At 48.7% G+C, this 22,077-nt stretch overlaps 1 protein-coding gene across 1 annotated transcript in view; it reads right to left on the bottom strand.

Moving 5' to 3' along the window:
- Nucleotides 1–22,077, bottom strand: part of POLR1B (RNA polymerase I subunit B) — a 185,312-nt gene that overhangs the window by 111,398 nt on the left and 51,837 nt on the right. Inside the window, exons 3-5 of the mRNA XM_033936548.1 lie at nucleotides 21,830–21,976; nucleotides 21,295–21,427; nucleotides 8,174–8,310 (exon numbers count right to left, since the gene is read on the bottom strand). Of these exons, the coding sequence (XP_033792439.1) occupies nucleotides 8,174–8,310; nucleotides 21,295–21,427; nucleotides 21,830–21,976 (417 nt within the window). The remainder of the gene's footprint in view (nucleotides 1–8,173; nucleotides 8,311–21,294; nucleotides 21,428–21,829; nucleotides 21,977–22,077) is intronic.

Below are 22,077 nucleotides of genomic sequence, written 5' to 3'. Positions count from 1 at the left end.
GGTAGAACACACGAACATAATGGTAAAAAAATGTTTCCTGATATTATGGAAATTAAAGACCTTCAAAAAATACTTTGACCCATTATCGTTCAGATTATTAGTGCAATCACTAATGCTTTCTACTCTGGACTATTGCAACATCGTTTACATGGGTATACCCAAAAAAACAGTAAGGAAACTTAAAATTATTCAGAACACAGCGGTCCACTTGATATTCGGTTTAAAAAAGAGCGACCATGTCACTCCCTGCTACAAACTTCTACACTGGCTGTCAGTCGAGGCACGAATAATTTTCAAGTTCTCCTGCATATGTTTCAAATTAGTTTGGGGACTAGCTCCTACGTACTTACTATCTCACTTCGTATTCTACAGCCCTATAAGACAAACCAGAAAGCAATGTTACTTACCGTAACAGTTGTTATCCAGGGACAGCAGGCAGCTATTCTCACTAGTGGGTGATGTCATCAGACAGAGCCCCGGTACGGACGTCTCACAAGCACGTGTTGCTTGTAGAAACTTAAAGTTTCTAGATGCCCGCACCGCGCATGCGCCGGTGCCTTCCTGCCCGGAGATCCGGGCGTGTCTCCTCAGTTCAGGTAGCTAGCCTGAGAAGCCAACCCAGGGGAGGTGGGTGGGACGTGAGAATAGCTGCCTGCTGTCCCTGGATAACAACTGTTACGGTAAGTAACATTGCTTTATCCCAGGACAAGCAGGCAGGTATTCTCACTAGTGGGTGACCTCCAAGCTAACCTCAGTGGGATGGAGGGGGAGTTGGCGACTTAAGAGAATAAATTTTTCAATACTGTTTGGCCAAACTGTCCATCCCGTCTGGAGAGAGTATCCAGACAATAATGTGAGGTGAATGTGTGAACCGAGGACCAGGTGGCAGCCTTACAAATTTCCTCGATTGGTGTTGATCTGAGGAATGCTACTGAGGCTGCCATTGCTCTGACCTTATGGGCTGTGACCTTACAAGGAAGTGATAATCCAGCCTGGGCATAGCAGAAAGAGATACAAGCCGCCATCCAATTAGAGATGGTGCGCTTCGATACGGGTCTTCCCAACTTGTTAGGATCGAAGGAGACAAAAAGTTGAGGAGTGGTTCTGTGTGGCTTGGTGCGATCCAGGTAGAAAGCCAAGGCATGTTTACAGTCTAGAGTGTGAAGGGCCGATTCTCCGTGGTGAGAATGGGGCTTAGGGAAGAATACTGGAAGTACAATGGATTGGTTGAGATGGAATTCGGAGACCACCTTAGGCAGGAATTTCGGGTGAGTGCGTAGGACCACCTTGTCATGATGGAATACTGTGAATGGTGGATCCGCCATCAATGCCTGGAGTTCGCTGACTCTGCGAGCGGACGTAAGGGCTACAAGAAAAAGCACTTTCCAGGTGAGGTACTTAAGAGGGGCCCTGTTGAGTGGTTCAAACGGGGGCTTCATGAGATGGGAAAGGACTACATTGAGGTCCCAAACTACTGGGGGTGGTTTGAGAGGAGGGTTAACATGGAAGAGTCCTTTCATAAATCTGGCGACCACTGGATGGGCCGAGAGGGGTTTCCCTTGTAGGGGCTGGTGGAACGCCGCAATAGCGCTCAGGTGGACTCGTATGGATGTGGACTTGAGCCCAGATTGAGATAGGTGTAGGAGATAGTCCAGCACGGAGGATAAGGAAGCTCGCTGAGGTTCCTTTGACTTAGAAACACACCATGAGGAGAATCTGGTCCATTTCTGGGAGTAGCATTGTCGAGTGGCGGGCTTCCTGGAAGCTTCCAAGACCTCCCTCACCTCTTGTGAGAATTGGTGAGGGGTTACGTTGAGAGGAACCAAGCTGTCAGGTGGAGAGACTGCAGGTTGGGATGAAGTAGTGATCCTTGATGTTGAGTAAGCAGTGAAGGAAACACTGGAAGTGGTACTGGTTCCCTGCTGCTGAGTTGGAGTAGGAGGGAGAACCAAGGTTGTCTGGGCCACCGAGGAGCTATTAGAATCATGGTGGCCCGTTCGAGTTTCAGCTTGACCAGAGTCTTCTGGATCAGCGGGAATGGTGGGAACGCATATAGAAATCGTTTCCCCCAGTTCAGTAGAAAAGCATCTGCCTCGAGGCGATGAGGAGTGTAGATCCTGGAGCAAAACTGAGGCAGTTTGGAGTTGTGGGGAGCCGCAAAGAGGTCTATCTGAGGCGTCCCCCATTGCGTGAAGATTTGGTGAAGGGGGCTGGAATGGAGAGTCCATTCGTGCGGTTGTAACAGACGGCTTAGTTTGTCTGCTAAGACGTTGTTCTCCCCCTGAATGTATACTGCTCTGAGTAGGGCGTTGTGGCGCACCGCCCAGTCCCAGACTCGTAGAGCTTCCTGGCAAAGGAGGGCCGAGCCCGTGCCTCCTTGCTTGTTGATATAATACATGGCGGCCTGATTGTCTGTGCGAATGAGGATTACCATGTCGTGAAGTAGATGTTGGAAAGCTTGGAGCGCATTGAAGATGGCTCTGAGTTCCAGTAGATTGATTTGGTGTAGTCTTTCCGCACTGGTCCAGAATCCTTGGGTGCGGAGACCATCCAGGTGGGCCCCCCATGCATAATTCGACGAATCGGTTGTGAGAACTTTCTGATGGGGGGGAGAGTGCATCAGCAAACCTCTGGATAGATTCGAAGAGGTCATCCACCAAAGTAGAGACTGCTGAAGAGCAGGTGTGACTGAGATGTGTTTGGATAGTGGATCGGACGTCTGATTCCACTGTGATGCCAGGGTCCACTGGGGGATCCTGAGGTGGAGTCTGGCAAAGGGTGTCACGTGTACTGTGGAGGCCATATGGCCCAGGAGCACCATCAGTTGTCTCGCCGGTAGAGTTTGGCGAGTAGACACCGCCTGGCAGAGATGAAGAAGGGACTCCATGCGTTGCAGGGGCAGGAATGCTCGGAGTCGGGTGGTGTCCAGGACCGCTCCGATGAAGGGGAGGGACTGGGAGGGTTGTAGATGAGACTTGGAAAAGTTGATCTCGAAGCCCAAATTTTGGAGGAAGTAGGTTGTAGCCAAGGTCGCCGAAGTGACCTCTGGGGCTGACGGGGCCTTGATGAGCCAGTCGTCGAGGTATGGGAACACCTGTAGACTCCTGTCCCGGAGTGCTGCGGCCACTACCACCAGGCACTTTGTGAAGACTCTGGGGGACGAAGATAGGCCGAATGGTAGCACTCGGTACTGTAGGTGCAGATTTCCCACCCGAAATCTGAGGAACTTTCGGGAGGCCGGGTGAATGGGGATGTGAGTGTAGGCCTCCTTGAGATCCAGGGAGCATAACCAGTCGTTCTGCTCGAGGAGGGGGTATAGAGAAGCCAAAGTCAGCATGCGAAACTTCTCTTTGACCAGAAACTTGTTGAGGGCCCGAAGGTCTAAAATGGGTCGCAGGTCGCCCGTTTTCTTCGGGACGAGGAAGTACCGGGAGTAAAACCCTCGGTTCAATTGGTCTAACGGGACCGGCTCGACAGCCCGAAGCTGAAGTAAGGTTTGGACTTCCTGAAGAAGAAGGGCGGTCTGCGTCGAGCTTGAAGGATACTCTCTTGGAGGATGGTCCGGGGGGACCCGGTGGAATTGAAGAGAGTATCCTTCTCTTATGATGGTGAGGACCCATAGGTCCGTGGTTATGGCCTCCCATCGATGGTAAAAAAGATGGAGGCGGCCCCCTATGGGAGAGGCCGAGGTTATGCTCCCGGGAGGGGCGTCAAAAGGGCTGGGGAGCCTTAGGTGCAGCCGGTGGCTGAGGTTTTTGCTGAGACTTCTGGGGAGGTTGTCTCTTCGCAGGCTGTCTCGCAGCAGGCGTTTGTCTGGGCATGTAATGCCGCTGGTAAATCAGGGGTGGCCTGGAAGGTCGAGACTGTTGAGGTTTGGGTTTGGGCCGCAGGATGGATTGAAAAGATTTTTCATGATCCGACAGCTTCTTGGTAACAGTTTCGATAGACTCATCGAACAGGTCAGCTCCAGCACATGGTACGTTGGCGAGTCTGTCCTGGAGGTTGGGGTCCATATCGATTGTACGGAGCCATGCCAGGCGACGCATAGCTACCGCGCTTGCGGTGGCGCGTGCCGAGAGTTCGAATGCATCGAAGGAGGATTGCATCAGCTGGAGGCGTAATTGGGAGAGGGAGGCTACCACTTCCTCGAACTCGAATCGAGCTTGGTTGTCTATGAACGGAGTGAACTTGCGGAGCACCGGCAAGAAGAACTCCAGATAGGAAGAGAAAAAGAAATTGTAGTTTAGCACCCGTGACGCCATCATGGAGTTTTGGTAGAATTTTCTACCAAATTTGTCCATCGTTCTCCCCTCTCGGCCCGGCGGTACAGAGGCGTAGACCTGGGAGGGATGAGAGCGTTTAAGAGAGGACTCGACCAGTAGGGATTGGTGGGAGAGTTGAGGGCCCTCAAAACCTTTATGGTGCACGATGCGGTATCGAGCATCGAGTTTGCTGGGGATCGCCGGTATGGAATACGGTGTTTCGAAGCACTGCATGAAGGTCTGGTCCAGTAATTTGTGCAAGGGGAGCCGAAGCGACTCCGTTGGAGGGTTAGGTAAATGCATGGTGTCCAGATACTCTTTGGAGTATCGGGAGCCCGTGTCAAGGGTCACATCCAGATCATCCGCCATTTGTCGGAGGAATGATGAGAAGGACAATTGTTCCGCCAGCGTCGGTCTGTGGGACGGGCTGGAGGAGGAGGAGGCCTCCAGGTCCATGGACATCGGGGAGTGGCAAGGAGAATCGGGCACCGATGTCTCCTCGTACTCCGGGCCCCCCGGAGGGGACACCTCTGATGAGGAGTATCCCCTACGTTGCAGTTTTTTCTGCGGTGACACCTCCGAATGGCGTGAGGAGTGCCAGGATGAGTGTCTCGATCGGTGCCCATCTCGGTGGCGAGACGGGGATCGGGATCGTCTGTGCATCGCATGGTCTCCCGAGGCCCCCAAGTGGATAGGGCTGGAAGCGGTGGATCGCAACTGGGTTTGCGATGCGGGTTCTTGCGATGCTACCCAAGTCTGGTAAGGAGTACGGAAGAACTCTTCCTGACTATGCCCAGGGCTTCGAGTATCGATCGGAGGTCTGGTCCCATGTTGGCGCGGAGGCGTAATGGGTTCTAATGGCGGCATATCGGTAAGCGAGGCTTGCCGCGTGGGCATCGCCGCCCTCCCCCGTTCGTCCTCGTCGGTTGTCGAGGTCGAACGGTGTGGGGGAGGGGGAGGGGGCGGACCGCCCCTTTGGACCGGTACCGGGAGGTCACCCTGTATGGCAGCGATGAGCCCGGGTCCGATGGTCTGCATGAGCTCAACGAATTGAGCTTCCAGCACGGACCGTAGCGAAGCCGATAAGGAGGGATCCGCACCGAAAGGGGGTCCTCCTGCACGGACATCGCGCTCCTTCGAGGCCGAGTGCTTCTGCTTAGTAGCTTTCGGCACTTTGATGACCACTGGTGGCACTGTGGAAGGAAGAGGTACCTGAACCGAGGAGACCGGGGCAGGCACCGACGTCGAGCTCGTGGATGGTGTCGGGTTGAGCGATGCCGGTTTCACCACACTCGATGCAGGAGGGGTCGATACCGGTTTCGCCCGAACCGGGGAGGTATCAGAAGAAGTGGAGGCTGAGGGATCCTTAGTTGCGTCCATCTTGAACATCGATTCCCACAATAGGCAACGCCGCTTGAATGAGCGTGCCGTAAGGGTAGAGCAAGGCCTGCACGATTTCGGGATGTGGTCAGGGCCCAAACACTGCAAACAGCGCCAGTGAGGGTCCGTGAGTGAAATCGCGCGTTGGCACTTGCTGCACTTTTTAAACCCGGTGATTGGCCGGGACATAGGCCGGAAAATCTCCGCCGCGAGGTCGAAGCCAGTGGGCCTGAGCCACGTGGCCGGCCCGTTCGACCCGCCGGAGGAAATAATCTTTTTTTTTTTTTTTTTTTTTAAACTGAAAAAGAAAAGTACTGTTAACTGTAATTAAAAGAAAGCGAAAACGCGGACAAGGAAGGCAAATTTAACTGAATTCAGCTAGCGCATGAAGAAGTTGAACTTCTCAGCTCCGCGGAAAAGAAAGAACTGAGGAGACACGCCCGGATCTCCGGGCAGGAAGGCACCGGCGCATGCGCGGTGCGGGCATCTAGAAACTTTAAGTTTCTACAAGCAACACGTGCTTGTGAGACGTCCGTACCGGGGCTCTGTCTGATGACATCACCCACTAGTGAGAATACCTGCCTGCTTGTCCTGGGATAAACTGCTATCTTTTTGCATACCCAAGTATTACCAATTGTAAATACAAAACCTTCCTGGATAGAACGTTCGCGTACCAAGCAAACAAACAACAACACTGGCTAGACAACTTCATTAATAAAGCTAGATTGACGTACAATGCTTTTAGAAAACACATAAAAACTGCCTTATTCGATAGATATATCACCTAAACAAAAATCTTCACCAAACACTTTTCTTGTTTCGTTTTTCCCAATAGGCCCCCTCTGAAATTCTAATCAAACTGTATTTTGTAATTAGGGACGTTTCATCTAATATGTCCCTTCTAAAAATTCCTAACAAACTGTACATTGTAATTTTCGCTGTATTTTTTTTTTTTTGTAATTTCGCGACCTTTTCCTAACAGGTCCTCTCTGAAAATTCTTAACAAACTGTATATTGTAATTTTCGCTGTATGTTTGTAATTCGTGACCTTTTCCAAACAGGTCCTTTGGAAATTTCTTAGCAAACTGCATTTTTATATTTTCGCTTTCTTAAAATTTTTGTACTCTGTATTTTCCTGTGACTATCTGTATATTGTAACTCACTGAATGTCCAGCTCTCTTGAATGTAAACCGCCTAGAAGTCGCAAGATTGTGGCGGTATAGAAGAATAAAGTTATTATTATTATTATTAACTTTCAGTACTAATTTAAATAAATAGTTTTAAAAAAATGAACATTCAAAATTTAGAATAGGAAGAAGGAGGATAGTATAATTGATGATTGAAATGTGGAACCTTATAAATCTTGGCTGAGGCCAATTTATCAAGCTGGTTTCTGAGATCCTCTTCCTCCTTTCATCACACTCTTTGTGTTAGAGAGTGGGTTTCTTAGTATATGGTTGGATTTAAGTCCGTATTGATCCTACTTACCATCTAGTTGATTAACATTTTGTAACCCATCTGTCCCCCCACCCCATGAAGACAACTAGCAGGAGGGATGCCCACTCCATCCTGCTGGAACACCCGAAACTCCCCCCCCATTCCTGAATGTACACAGAAGGAGGAATGCTGAATTCCTCCTGCTGCCACCACCCCGATACATCCCCCGGCAGGTGAGATGCCCAATTCCTTCTGCCGCCACCCCGTGGGACATTCCCTGGCAGGAGGGATGCCTACTCCCTCCTGCTGGAAACCCCTCCACCCCAAGACATCTTCCAACACCCTGATGCCACCCCACCCCCCGGAAGCCCCCTAGGACCCTACCAGTACCTTTTTCGGTTGGCCAACCAGAGGGTTGCTGACATCCTCTGGCTGGAAGTCCCGCCTCTACTGAATGGCGGGCCTTCCCCTTCCCAGTGCATTGTGAGATGCACTGGGGAGGAGCTTAAGGCCCCTCCCATAAGAGGGACTTTAGGTACCTGGGCCAACCAGAATCTTGGGTCTCTCTCCCTTCGCGGGAGCTATTCAGGAAGCCACTTAGCGCCGACCAGCAGCGCCAAAGCACGCTCCTGCTCAGTACGGCTCAGCGGTTGGAGGCCGGAATTCGTGTCAGGCAGCGACTGACTAGATTAGCAGTGGGCAGATCGGAAAGCTCACTCCTGCCTGCTATACTTCTGGACCACCAGGGATTCCAGCGGCAGAGGAGGTACGATGGGCTGGGGGGGGGGAGGGGGAACACAGGATGCAGAGCCTGGCGGAGGCCTGCACAAAGTTTGGGAGGGGGGTGGGGGGGGGGCACTGGACCGAATATAAACAAGGACCCCCATTTTTGGGCCAATTTTTTGGCCTAAAAACCCCAGTTTATATTCGAGTATATACGGTAAATAGATCATCTTACTTTGGAATCTAGGCACCAGCAAAGAAGGGTCTAGCAACCATTCACTTTGAAAATGTCCAGAGTATTTATCTGCACACAGTACAGTTTATTGGCTAAGAAAAGTAATAGCTAGATGCACACCTTCGTTCAGTCATACCTTCAGTGCAAATCCCAGGGGTAAGAAGAAAAGCTCTTTGTGGTAGATGAAGTTCACCATCACAGTGCCATTCTCCAAGTAATGAAGATTCATGTTAACAGCGGTGTGTTCATCCCTCACACAACGCATTGAAATACCTAAAGAAAAAGCATATGGGTACACTCATCTGTTAAGAGGAAGCTGACCAATTACAAGGAGTATTAAGTCAAAAATTTTTGACTGCCTGCTTTCTCTATGCCTCTGTACTAGAAAAGACACTTGCATTCCAGATTCTTCAGTTGTCAGCAATGAGAGATAGCTATCAAGATTATATCCTACCAGAACAGCATAGGGATGGAAAGAGCCTTCTGCTAGAGATGGACTCTAGCATTCCAGCAGCCATACTGGTCCCAGAGGAAGTCTCTCTAGCCTTTGACACCTTTATTATATCATTTCACAAAATGCTTCAGCACATGATTTTTCAAGATCACAAACATCCCTCTCTCTGGATGAGACCTAAGTGGTCTCCGAAGCTAATGTTCTTTTCCTATTGGTCCAATACAATGATAATCAAAACCTATAAAGATCCTTGCTAAGGCTGGGCAAATATTTCTGCCAAACACTAAGATGGCTATCGAAGCAGGCTTAGTCTATGGAGCAGGTGAGGCACTGGCCCAGGGTGCCAGTAATATAGGGCATCAAAGTCCCAGTTTAGCATCTCTCCTTCTATCTTACTTCGCCTCTGTAGGCAGTGAGGGAGAGATGCCAGATTGGATTCAGGATTTTGACATCCTTTAATCACCAGTATTGGGGGGATTTGAAATAGAGGGGGAGTTACTGGATCATGGATTTTTTTTGGGGGGGAGGAAGCAATGCAAAAGTTGGCTCAGGGTGCCGCAGTCCCCTGAATTGGTCCTGATGGTTATGCAGCCTATGGTGGTTCACCATTCTTAGATGATGGACAGGGTTCTTTAAAACTCACACCAGACAGAAATATTGAAACAGCAGAAGTCTCACATACAAGTCCCTGAATTCTTTATTCTGTTTCATTCAAGTTTTCAAATTAATTTCACTTAAAATGCCACATCATAAACAATGTCAGCCGAGCCATTTACAGTAATTAAAACTAGAAATGGGAAAGGAACTACAAAAATTAAGAGGAAATAAAAAGACATAGAGAGAGTAGAGCTGTCACACTGAGGTAGAATAAAAAAATTGCAGAAGCAACAGGCTGCACCAGTCATGTACACAGCCAGCTGGTATACAGGAATCAAGAGTGTTCTAAACTGGAAGCATCTCTAAATAGAAATGCCTTTAATTCAGAATTAAAATTTGTCATGATAATTCTCCAGATGTAGATGTAACAGCAACAAGTTCCATAATTGTAGACTGTTTACGTTGTAGATCTTTGTGCAAATGGTGGCAAAAAAGATGCAATGCAGTGAAAGAATTGATAAATGAATTGCTGACAGAAGGATAAAGAGTTCTAGATAGTACATAAGGAATTAGTAAGTGAGATAAGTAACATAGACGACCAAAGTTCAGTATTTTGAAGGTCAAAAGTAAGAGTTTATAAATGATATGATGATGGGAAATGGGAAGCCAATGCTTGTTCTGGAGAAGGTATACGACATGGTCATATTTCTAAGATTTTGTCAAAACACATATTGCAGAATTTTTTATGAGTTACAAACTGCATCAATCTTGAAGTCTAATCCCTTGGAGAAGCGCATTGCAATAATCCATACTGGATATAATCAGTGAACGATCTGAAGTGCAAAGGTGGAAAGAAGGTGTCAGATAGGATAAATTTTATTCATTCATTCAATTTTCTATACCGTTCTCCCAGGGGAGCTCAGAACGGTTTACATGAATTTATTCAGGTACTCCCAAGCATTTTTCCCTGTCTGTCCCAGCGGGCTCACAATCTATCTAATGTACCTGGGGCAATCATAAAAAGCTTGAAATAACTAGATTTTATTACATTAGATACCGTATTTTTCACTCCATTAGATGCACTTTTTTCCCCCCCAAAGTGGGTAGAAATTAGGGTGCGTCTTATGAAGCGAATACCCAAAGCGCGCCCCCACGTTATCTATTTTTAATGCGGCCACCTTCCCTCGCTGGAAGCAGCACATCAGATGGCTGGCAAGCAACAGGCAGGCCCTGGCCCTCTTCCCCCCCGCGTGCACCTTTTTTTTTAAACTTTTGTTCGCGGCCAAGGCTGGCTGGCTGCCTGGTTCCCACTGCTTCCTCCCAGAACTGCCAGCTGACGTAGCTGCCTCCTCTTCCGTTCTCTCGCGGCATAGTGGCGCACCAGGTTGCCTGCCTGGTCCTGCACCGGTGCGCCTCTATGCCACGAGAGAACGGAAGAGGAGGCAGCTGCGTTAGCCAGCAGTTCTGGGAGGAAGCGGCGGGAACCTGGCAGCCAGCCAGGCTTGGCCGCAAACAGAAGTTAAAAAAAAAAAAAAAAAAAAAAGGTACATGCGGGGGGCGGCAGGGAGGAGGAAGAGGGCCAGGGCCTGCCTGCTGCATGCCTGAGGGGGAAGGAGGGATGATGAAAAGGCCTGGGCCTGCCTGTTTGCTCTGCCCAATTAAAATAAGGAGGGAGAGGCCGGGGCCTGCCTGCTGCCTGCCTAGGGAGGGAGAGGCCGGGATCTGCCTGCCTGCCCTCCCTGGAAAATTAAAAATAGAGAGGGAGGAGGGAGAGGCTGGTGCTTTCCTGCTGCCTGCCTGGGAGGGGGGAAGGTCTGCCTGCCTGCCTACCTACCTACCCGTCCCTGCCTGCTAGCCACTAGGCCTGCCTGCCCTGTGTCCTGTCCTGGCCTACCACCAGAGGAGGGACAGGGTGCAGAGCCTGGCAGGGAGAATTTGGTTCAGAATGTTTTTTTTCTTGTTTTGCTCCTCTAAATTTATGGTCAGGTGCATCTAATGGAGCGAAAAATACAGTTTGTATGTGGTAAAGGACAGAGAGCCATCTAAGATAACACCTAGAACTTTGATGGCATTCGATTAGTTTGGATAGGAAGGGGAGGAGGGAGATAGGGTGGTAGTTGGAGGGGGATGTAGGGTCTAGTGAGGGCTTTTTAAGGAGGGGTGTAACTACAGCATGTTTGAAGACATTAGGAACTGTAGCAGTGGAGGACGAAAGGTTGAGGATATGACAGATGGGAGTGATTACAGCGGGAGAGATGGATCCAAGTAGGCAGGTAGGAATTGGATCAGAGTAACAGGTGGTGTGTTTGGAGGAGGAGAGAAAGTGAGCAGTTTCCTCTTCTATAACTTCAGAAGAGGAAGAAAGGGTTGTTGAAGAGAGGTTGACAGAGTGGACAGTCGGAAGGGGTGGTGGGGGAGGTGACATTGTTGAGAATTCAAGGTGGATCTTGTGAATCTTCTGGAATAACTGCCATCGTCTGGGGGGAGAGTGAAGAGGGGATAAGAGGTGGGGGCCTTTCTGGGGAGTAGGGGCGGTGAGGCATAGCTGGAGATAACATGAGGATGTTAGAACAAGAAACCTGGGGGTCACGTGATGGCTGGTTCCTGAGCGGACGTCTGAGCACTGAGCTCCGCTCTGCTTCCCCCGACTTCCTCCACTCCCGGCGCGATCCTGACCAGCACATGCTTCAAAATTAGCGGCGCAGCCGTTGCTAGGCACCGGGAACCAGCGGTGGGCTGAGCAACGTGGCTTGCACTCCTTAGCGGCGGAGTATGCCGCCAATAGTTTCGCGGCCGACGAAGACCTCTGGGAGCCCGGCGCGCAAGATGGCGGGGGGTCACGTGATGGCTGGTTCGGCTGAGCACTGAGCTCCGCTCTGCTTCCCCCGACTTCCTCCCCTCCCGGCGCGCTCCTGACCGGCACATAATTAAACCTTAGCGGCGCAGCCGTTGCTAGGCGACGGGAACAGGCGGCGGGCTGAGAAACGCGGCTTGCACTCCTTAGCGGCGGAGTATGCCGCCAAAAGTTCCGCGGCCGACAAAGACCTCTGGGAGCCCGGAGACCCAAACAGAAGCTGTGACGGCCCACTCCCCAGATGAGGTTATGCAGGTCTCCATGAGGCACCTCTCGCAGCTGCTTGATGAAAAACTGGCCAAGCTGCATGCCTCTATGGACGACCTTAAAGATACCCTGGTGGGGCAGGCTGCACAACTGCAACAAGTGGAGGAGCGGCTATCGGCTCAGGAAGATAGGGCAGGAATGGCTGATGGCAGGCTTGCTTCTCTGGAGGCCCGAGTTTCCCAGCTGGAGGAGAAAGTGGAAGACCAGGAAAACCGGGCTCGTCGAAAGAATCTTAGATTCATTGGAATCCCAGAGACTGTACAAGATTCTGAGCTTAAGCACTTGATTGAACAATGGTTGCCCAAGGATCTCGGCTTCCCAGACGCTGAGGGCCCTGTGGTAGTGGAGCGTGTTCATCGTGTGGGGCAACGACGTGACTCTGATGGTAACAGCAGACCTCGAGCTGTGCTGGCCCGCTTCCACAACTATGCTGTTAAGGCCCGCTTACTTGAACTGTTTAAGAAGGCGCGACATCTGCTATATGGGGGCGCTAAGCTATTGATTTTTCAGGATTTCTCTACTAAAGTGGCGGAGTTGAGAAGAACCTTCACGCCTTACTGCTCTCAACTGGTTTCCAGAGGAATTCGATTTGCCTTTCTCTACCCGGCTAAAGTGCGCTTGACCTATGAGAACCGCACCTTTACGGTATCTAAGGCAAAGGAGCTGAAGCGCTTCATTGAGAGTCTCCCTGCTCAGTAAGGAGCTTGCTCTACAGGGGGCATTCCTGCCAGAGGACATGGAGAGTTTTGATCTGGGGGTGAGCCTTAGGGCCTCCCGAGCTTTCCAATGGATTCATCTAGGACAAGGACCACCATTGCCTGTCTGGATTGCTTTGCTGCCCTCTGGATGGAGCTTTTTTGTTTGGACATAGTTGCACTGCCTCCAGATACGAGGTGGGGGAACTTTGGCGGTTTGCAGAAAAGATACTTGTGGAGGGGATGCTCCTGCCCTTTACAGCCGGCTTTAGAGCGGGATTGGACACCTGATAAACATTTTCAGATTCTCTCTTTGGCCTGACCGAGAGAGCTAGATACCTTCCTTTGTTGCGAGGGTCTGGCTGTCTTGATTTCTCTTCTGCTACTTTTTGACCTTCTGTGTTTGGCCTTTATGTCCAGAGGCTGGGATGTTTTCCTGTCCTCAGTTCTCTACTGTTCTATTTTATTTCGGTCCTGGACGAGACTGGTACTTGCGGTTGGGGTTGTTTGGGGGGGGGGGGGGGGAGATTGGGGGAGGGTGAGGGGAGAGTGTGAGCATCTGTGTTTGTTTACAGTGGGTGTTGGTGACATGGGGGTGTGGTCGCCTGTATGGATGGGGGAAGGGGTGGCGGGGTTGTTGGGAGGGAGGGGGGAGGGCCACTTTGATTGTATGGGGGGGCTTGTTTGAAGAAGTTGGCAGTTGAGTTGATGGGTAGTTTGGGGACTGGGTTGCATCCTGGGAATCTGGTTCAGTCTGATTCTTTGTTTGAGTGGTCGGAGCGCCGGCTCGGCTGGGAGGCTGGTGCTACCGTCCCGTATGATCTTTGGTCTTCTTCGTGCTTTTTGGATATATCTGGTTATTATGTCTGGGGTTAAGGTTGCTAGCTTTAATGTAGATGGGTTGCACTCTCCTGTTAAGCGTAGTAAGGTACTTCAGTACTGTAGGAAACTACAGGTGGATGTTTTGCTTCTTCAAGAGACGCACCTCAGTGCTTCTGAGCATGCTAAGCTTCGCAGGGACTGGGTGGGTGAGCTTGTCTTTGCTTCCTTTAATAACAGACAGAGAGGTGTAGCTGTGCTTTTCCATAAGAAACATACTTGCACTGTGCACAAAGTGATTTCGGACTCTGAGGGCCGGTATGTAATCTGGGCAGGGGTGTTTCAGGGAACGAAATATGTTTTTTGCTCTATATATGCCCCTAATGTGTATTCTCATCGTTTTTTCTCTGTTTTGGTTGCTGCCCTTGCTCCCTTTTCTGAGTACCAACTGGTGCTCGGTGGGGATTTCAATATTACTGCTGATCCCCTTATTGACTGTAAGCCTCCTAAGCCTCGTTTACATCAGGGGGAACACAAGGGGGTCAACTTTGTTACTTCGCAGTTGGGCCTTGTGGACCTATGGCGCACGCTCCATCCAGACGAATCTGATTTTACTTATTACTCTCCAGTGCATAAAGTACACAGTAGATTGGATTACTTGTTGGTTGCCCCATCCCTTTTGTCTGGAGTCCGGAGAGCGATGATTGAGGATGGAGTACTTTCCGATCATCATGAGGTCTGGATGGAGCTTCTTGATCACCAGGCGCCCCAGAGGACCTTGTCTGGCTGGAGAATGAATCCCACATTGTATGAGGATAATGATTTCCGCACTTTTTTGGTAGACCAATGGGATTCTTATCTAGCCGATAACTCCTCTTCTGATGTTTCCGAGGTGGTATTTTGGGAGGCTAGTAAAGCTGTTCTACGGGGTAAAATTATAGCTTATACCTCCCATAAGCGGAAGGTACAAGATAAGGCACTGCTGGATCTGACCCGTCAGCTGGGCCTGGTGCGGGGGGAGTTGCATAGAAAGAGTTCCACAGCCCTCAAGAGCCAATATATGGAGCTGCGACGTCAAATTAATGATTTACTGGCGCAGAGGGCCCTACGGGATATTCAGATGTATAAATACCGTTTGCATAGGTGGGGAAACAAGGCAGGGAAATTGTTGGCCTCCTTGGTTAACCACAAGGCCCGCAGGCGAACTATTCCCAAAATTTGGGCTCCTGATGGTTCTGAGGCAACTTCGCCCGCGGCTATTCAACAGAGCTTTGTACAGTTTTATCAGGCTCTCTATGATTGGGGGAGCTGTGACACTGAGCAGAGAGCAGAGTTTTTTCGTGGCCTTCCTCTTCCTGAGCTGTCCCAGGTCCAGAGAGATGCACTTAACGCTCCAGTGCAGGGAATTGAGATCCAGAGAGCTATACGGGCTTTAAAGCTTGTGAAAGTGCCTGGCCCGGATGGCCTGGGTCCTGAATACTACAAACTGCTAGGGGAGCGGGTTATTGGTCCCTTTCAGGCTTTATGTCAGGCCTTGTGTGAGGGGGGTTTGCCTTCACATCGGCTTACTCATGCTCATATTGTTGTGTTACCGAAACCCGGAAGAGCGGAGGACCAGCTGGGGTCTTATCGGCCTATATCTCTGTTAAATCAAGATATTAAGCTTTTTGCGGCCCTTATGGCTGCACGTCTTGGCCAGGTCTTGCCCGGTCTGGTTCACCCGGACCAGGCCGGGTTTGTCCCAGGGCGGTATTCTTCTGCTAATGTCTTACGAGCACTATCTGTGTTGCAGAACCCTGCACTGCTACGGAAACATCCGGGTCAAGAGAATGCCCTTATTGTCAGTCTGGATGCGGAAAAGGCATTTGATAAAGTTCTCTGGGATTATTTGTTTTGGATTTTGCCACAGATGGGTATTATGGGGAGCTTTCTGGACGGGATCCGTTCACTTTACGAGCAGCCGACTGCACAGATTTTGGTGAATGGGGCGCTCACCTCCTCCTTTTCCCTAGCTCGAGGCACGCGTCAGGGATGTCCGCTCTCTCCTATGCTGTTCGTGTTGGCCCTTGAACCTCTAGCAGCTAAGATCAGGCACACTACAGAACTGCGGGGTATACAACTGGGGACGCAAGAATTTAAAATTAATCTATTCGCTGATGATATGCTTATATTTTTGGGGGATGTAACTACGGGAGTGCCTGTACTAATTCAGCTTATCCAACAATTTGGCATGTTTTCCGGTCTGAGTATTAATTTTGAAAAGTCGGAAGCTTTGGCGGTCAACTCACAATGTGCGGCACATCATGACCCTTCCTTTCCATTAAAATGGTCTGGGGGTACACTTAAATACCTGGGAGTGTTTTTGCATGCGGACCCTCGGGTGGTATATAGGAAAAATGTGCTGGACAAACTGGATGCGGTTGGAGCGCTTTGTAAGAGGTGGATGGATTTTCCGATTTCTTTTCTCGGTCGTATCGCTCTTATTAAGATGGTCCTCTTGCCAAAGTTGCTCTATCCTCTGCAAATGGTGCCTATGTGGGTCACATGTAGAGATATTAGGAAATATAAAGGTATTGTTTCATCTTTCATATGGCGATCTAGACGGGCGCGAATTGGTTACCAAAAGCTTATTAGAGAGCGGTCTCAGGGAGGTGTAAATCTCCCAGATCTCCGTCTTTATAACGTGGCGGCTCTGCTACGCTGGGTGCATGAAGCTTATACGGGTGAGACCAAGTTTGCCCCGCCGGGATTTTGGTCCCTGTTGGCGGCTCCGGTGTCGGTGTTTAATATCTTGAGACCCGGGGCTGGCTCTTGTGCTTCCTTGTTACGACCTCTGCGGACCGCTTGGGGTTGGTGGCGCAGGGAACTGGGGGGCTCGCCAGGCCCCTCTCCTTTCTTGGAGTTCGTGGCTAACCTTGCCTTCCCTGCGGGTAAGCATGTTTTCTTCGTGCGGGCTAGTCGATCCGGGTGCCGATTTGTTGGCCAGCTTATAGAGTTGGGTTCGGGGCGACTGCCAGATTTTCCTGCATGTCAGGAACACTGGGCGTGGAGTGCAGGGTCCGTACTGTTCTATCTACAACTACGTAGTTACTGTTCTTCGCTTAGGTTGCCGTCCGGGTGGTTACCTACTTTTTCCCCGTTGGACAGGGCTTTCCTTTCCCTCTCGCTTGAATTTAATTCGCTATCGGCTTGGTACAAGCTAGGGAGAGACTGGAGACCTGCTGAGGTTTTTCTGTCCCGGATGGCAGAGGGCTGGAGCTCTGAGTTGGGTGAAGAGGTTACGGCCGATGAGCTGTCTCAGTGTTTTGTGGACGGTGCGGGGGCGACTCCTAACGTTGCTTTACAGGAAATTCATCTTAAGATCTTGCATAGGGCGTATATAACCCGCTGCGTCGGACATGCTATGGGCCTGTGGCCTGATGCCTTTTGTACCCGGTGCCCTGCTCTCAAGGGGACGCTGGTGCATCACTTTCTGGAATGCTCTTTGGTGGGATCGCTGTGGGTGCGTGTACTTCGAGAGGTGGAGGATGTTTTGGGGCGCTCCCTGGAATGGTCGTATAAGACTCTGCTGCTTGGTGTCACGGGTCCCCTGACTGAGGCTGGTATTAGTGCGCCTCTGCAACGCTTTGTGCTGGTGGCTCTAGGGCTCGTTAAGAAGCTAATCCTACAGCACTGGGTGGGTAGTGTGTGCCCTACGTTCCAACAATGGAGAGCTAGTATGTCCCAGATGGCGGTCTGGGAAAGGCAACGCAAGAAGGGTGCCACTAGCTGGCAATCAGTGGCTTATCTGGAGTGCTGGAACTCGTTCTAAGCTGGGTCGGTTTCTAAGGATGCAAGGGGGTGGGGGTGGGCGGATTGGGGGCGGTGGGAGGGAGGGAGGTTTGTTTTCTTGCTGTTCTGTTTAAAAATTGAAAAATGTGGACTTTCATGAGAGAGCTTTGTTTGATTGTTTGATCTCTTGCCTAGCTGTATTGCCTCTCTGATTATTGTTTCTATAGTGTTATTCCCGTTTGGCTTGGTTGCTGATTGTATCTCTTGTGATTGGTTCCTACAATAAAAATATATTCAAAAAAAAAAGAACAAGAAACCTGGACGTATAGGAGTCAGAAGGGTCATCGGCATGGCTGTTAAAGTCACCGAGGCACTGTGGATCAATTTGGAAAGAGGGAATGGTGAATGTATTTACATTGGTGTGATATAAAGGCCTCCTTCACAGACAGAAGTAGATAGATTTAATAGTAGACATTCAGAATATATCTAAGAAAGGGGAAGTCTTGCTAATAGGTGATTTTAACATGCCGGATGTTGATTGGGGTATCCCTATTGCAGGGTCTTCTAGAAGTAGGGAGATCCTGGATTCTCTACAAGGAAAACTGTTCCAGCAGTTGGTAATAGAAACCACATGGGATGAGGTCATACTGGATTTAGTGCTTACAAACGGGGAAAGTGTTTCTGATGTTACAGTGGGTGATCATCTGGCATCTAGTGATCACTGCATGGTACAGTTTAATATTAAGGTGGGTATAGAGAGGGTTCATTAAAATGCAAAGGTTCTAGATTAAAAAAAACAAAAACTAACTTTGTTCGGATGGGGGTTTACATCAAGGAATTGTTGGCTGGTTGGCAACGTCTGGAAGGAGTGGAAATGCGGGCAAAACTGAAAGGAGCGACAAACCGTTTTGTGAGACAAGTAAGTAAAAGTAAGAGGAAAAGAAGGCCGCTTTGGTTCTCAAAAGTAGTAGCTGAGAAGGTAAGGAATAAGAGGTTAGCTTTCATAAACTACAAAAGATCGCAGACAGGCAAAAATATCTGGAAAGTTAAGAGAGACTGTGTAATCAGGAAAGCAAAGATGCAAATGGAAGAAAAATAGCTGACACGGTAAAACGGGGAGACAAGAAATTTTTTAAATATTAGTGATAGGAAGAAGAGCAAAAGTGGCATTGTGAGACTCAAAGATGAAGGGGAGGAATGTGTAGAAGCTGATAAAAAAGGCCGAATTGCTTGACAAATATTTCTGTTCTGTGTTCATGGCTGAAGCGCCAGGAGCGGGACTGCAGAAGACAAATGTGAATAGAGATGGAAGAGTAATAGACCCTGATCGAATTTAAGAGGGTTGTGTTCGTGAGGAGCTAGCTAAAATAAAGGTAGACAAAGCGATAGGGCCAGATGGTGTACATCCAAGGATGCTGAAGGAACTTTGGGAAGTTCTGGTAGCTCCGCTGACTGATCTTTTCAATGAGTCTCTAGAGTCAGGAGTGGTACCGGAGGACTGGAGAAGGGCGGATGTGGTCCCTCTCCACAAAAGTGGAAGTGAGGAAGAAGTAGGGAATTACAGGCCAGTTAATCTGCCTTCTGTGATAAGCAAATTAATGGAAACACTTAAAACAGAGAATGGTGAGGTTTCTGGAATCCTGTGGATTACAGGACTGGAGGCAACATGGATTCACTAGAGGTAGGTCTTGTCAGACAAATCTGATCAATTTCTTTGACTGGGTGACCAGAGAATTGGATAGAGGATGTGCGCTAGATGTGGTGTATTTAGATTTTAGCAAAGCCTTCGACAGTGTTCCACAAAAATGTCCAATAAATAAACTGAGCGCCCTCGGGATGGGTCCCACAGAGAAGGTCTGGGTCAAGAACTGATTGAGTGGAAAGCGACAGAGGGTAGTGATCAATGGAGATCGCTCTGTGGAAAGGGATGTGGTGTGCCTCAAGGTTTTGTTCTTGGGCCTGTTCTTTTACATATTTTTATAAACGATATTGCTGAAGGGTTGTGGGGTAAGATTTGCCTCTTTGCAGATGATACCAAAATCTACAATAGAGTAGAGATGCCGGATGGTGTGAATAACATGATGAAAGACCTGGCGAAGCTTGAAGAATGGTCTGAAATTTGGCAGCTAAAATTTTATGCTAAGAAATGCAAGGTCATGCATTTGGGCTGCAAAAACCCGAGGGAACGGTACAGTTTAGGGGCTGAAGAACTTATATGCATGACGGAAGAGCGAGACTTGGGTGTTATTGTATGTGATGATCTTAAGGTAGCCAAACAGGTTGAAAAGGTGACGGTGAAAGCTAGAAGAATGATAGGTTGCATAGGGAGAGTTATGGCCAGTAGGAAAAAGGAGGTATTGATGCCTCTGTATGACTCTGGTGAGACCTCATTTAGAATATTGTGTACAATTCTGGAGGCTGCACCTTTAAATAGATATAAAAAGGATGGAGTCGGTCCAGAGGAAGGCTACTAAAATGGTATGTGGTCTTCATCATAAGGCGTATGGGGACAGACTTAAAGATCTCAATCTGTATACTTTGGAAGAAAGGCAGGAGAGGGGAGATATGATAAGAGATGTTTAAATATCTACGTAATGTAAATGCACATGAGTCGAGTCCCTTTAATTTGAAAGGAAACTCTGCAATGAGAGGGCACAGGATGAAGTTAAGAGGTGCTAGGCTCCGTAGTAATCTAAGGAAATACTTTTTTACAGAAAGGGTGGTAGTTGCATGGAACAATTTCCCAGAAGAGGTGGTGGAGACAGAGACTGTGTCTGAATTCAAAAGGGCCTGGGATAGGCACGTGGGATCTCTCAGAGAGATCTCTCAGAGAGAAAAAAAGATAATGATTACTGCAGATGGGCAGACTAGATGGCCATTTGGCCTTTATCTGCAGTCATGTTTCTCTGTTTCTACTTGCAGCCAAATAGTACAAATCCAGCAAAACTAACGTCTTGATTGTGGACACCAACATTTATGCCTGCTCAGGACTAGACCTAAATGTTAGCATGTAAATTGCTGCTCTGCCCAGATTCCTAACCCAAGTATGCCTGTTCTATTAATACGCACTTACTCGCATTGTGCATTGTGTGGGAGTGTATGGCACAATGGTTAAAGCTACAGCCTCAGCACCCTGAGGTTGTGGGTTCAAACCCATGCTGCTCCTTGTGACCCAGGGCAAGTCACTTAATCCCCCCATTGTCTCAGGTACACTTGAACTTCTCAGATCTTCCCCACCCAAATTTTCCCCCTTTTTCTCCTCCCCTTCCCTCTCCACTCCTCTCTCTTCTCTTTGTAAGTCGCCTTGAGCCTGCCTAGGTATGTGCGACGCAGAAATAGAAGATTCGATTCGATTAGATAGATTGTGAGCCCACCAGGACAGACAGGGAAAAATGCTTGAGTACCTGAACACATTCGTATAAACCGTTCTGAGCTCCCCTGTGAGAATGGTATAGAAAATTGAATAAATAAATAATAAATAGACATCATCTGATTTTGTAAGGGTCTTTCACATGCAATTAAGGGTTTAGTATGGATTAGTGCGTGAGGAATGGTGAAAACTTCACACTGGTCACCTGCCACTAATGCACAAATTCCTAGTTATTTAGACACTGAACCTCATCAGTAAAAATATGCATTAGACACAGTGTATTCCGCTCTCACAGTGTATTCCACAGTGTATCATCATAGCAGTTCAGCTATTAAGAATAACCATTAATCTTTCTCAGCCTCTATTTCCATCTGATTATTTCTGGAAATCTGTATCCAGCAAGATTAATTGGCAAATTGGCTTTGCTTACCATACTGGGTATAACCTGGACCTCTGTTCTTCCACTTAGGCCTCACCATCGCAATGGGGAAATTTCTTCTCGGCATAATTAGCATTCTGATAACCTTCTCTATGCCATTTATTATAAAATAGCCACCCATTTCCTGGTGGGATGAGGAAAAATGAAAATGTGTGAAATGCAGACATGATCAAAAGCTGCAACCAAAAGAAAATATCTTAAATATACAGGAAAACATAGGTTATGGAGCCTGCGAAAATTCAGTAAGATGTTAATGAATGTTGCCTAACGGCAATGCACATTAGAACATGCTTCTTTTTATGCAGGAGGCTAGCAGTTCAGAAAACTAGCTGATTCTTATAACTCCGCTATTCACTGTGAGAAGTCATTCACTGACAGCATCAATTTGTTGTGCTGATGTATAAGAAGTAAAGTGCTTGCTATGGAATCCATATATGTAAAAAAATAACTCTACATTTCTCAGCTCAAAAGGAAAGGCTGGAGTGGCACAGGTGCAATCTCATCTCAGCTTGTTCAGTTACTTTACCTCCGCCTCCTCGTGGTGTTCGATGAGAGCCTTTGGAGGAAGGTTCCACAAGTTGCAAAGCTTTGATTTCACCATAATGGGAACAAACCCCAGGGTCTGCTTAATGATTCCTTTTGGGATACCGTTCACTGACCAGCTGATACAAGCCTGAAAAGAAAGAATAGTAGAAGAGACCTGAAAGTGAACAACCAGAAAGCTGTGTTTGACAGTAGACAGCATAACAAATGCAAAGGATGTGATTCCAGTCT

Source organism: Geotrypetes seraphini, chromosome 3, assembly GCF_902459505.1.
Source record: "Geotrypetes seraphini chromosome 3, aGeoSer1.1, whole genome shotgun sequence".
Classification (NCBI taxonomy): Eukaryota; Metazoa; Chordata; class Amphibia; order Gymnophiona; family Dermophiidae; genus Geotrypetes; species Geotrypetes seraphini.
This window is presented reverse-complemented; position numbering and strand designations above follow the sequence as displayed.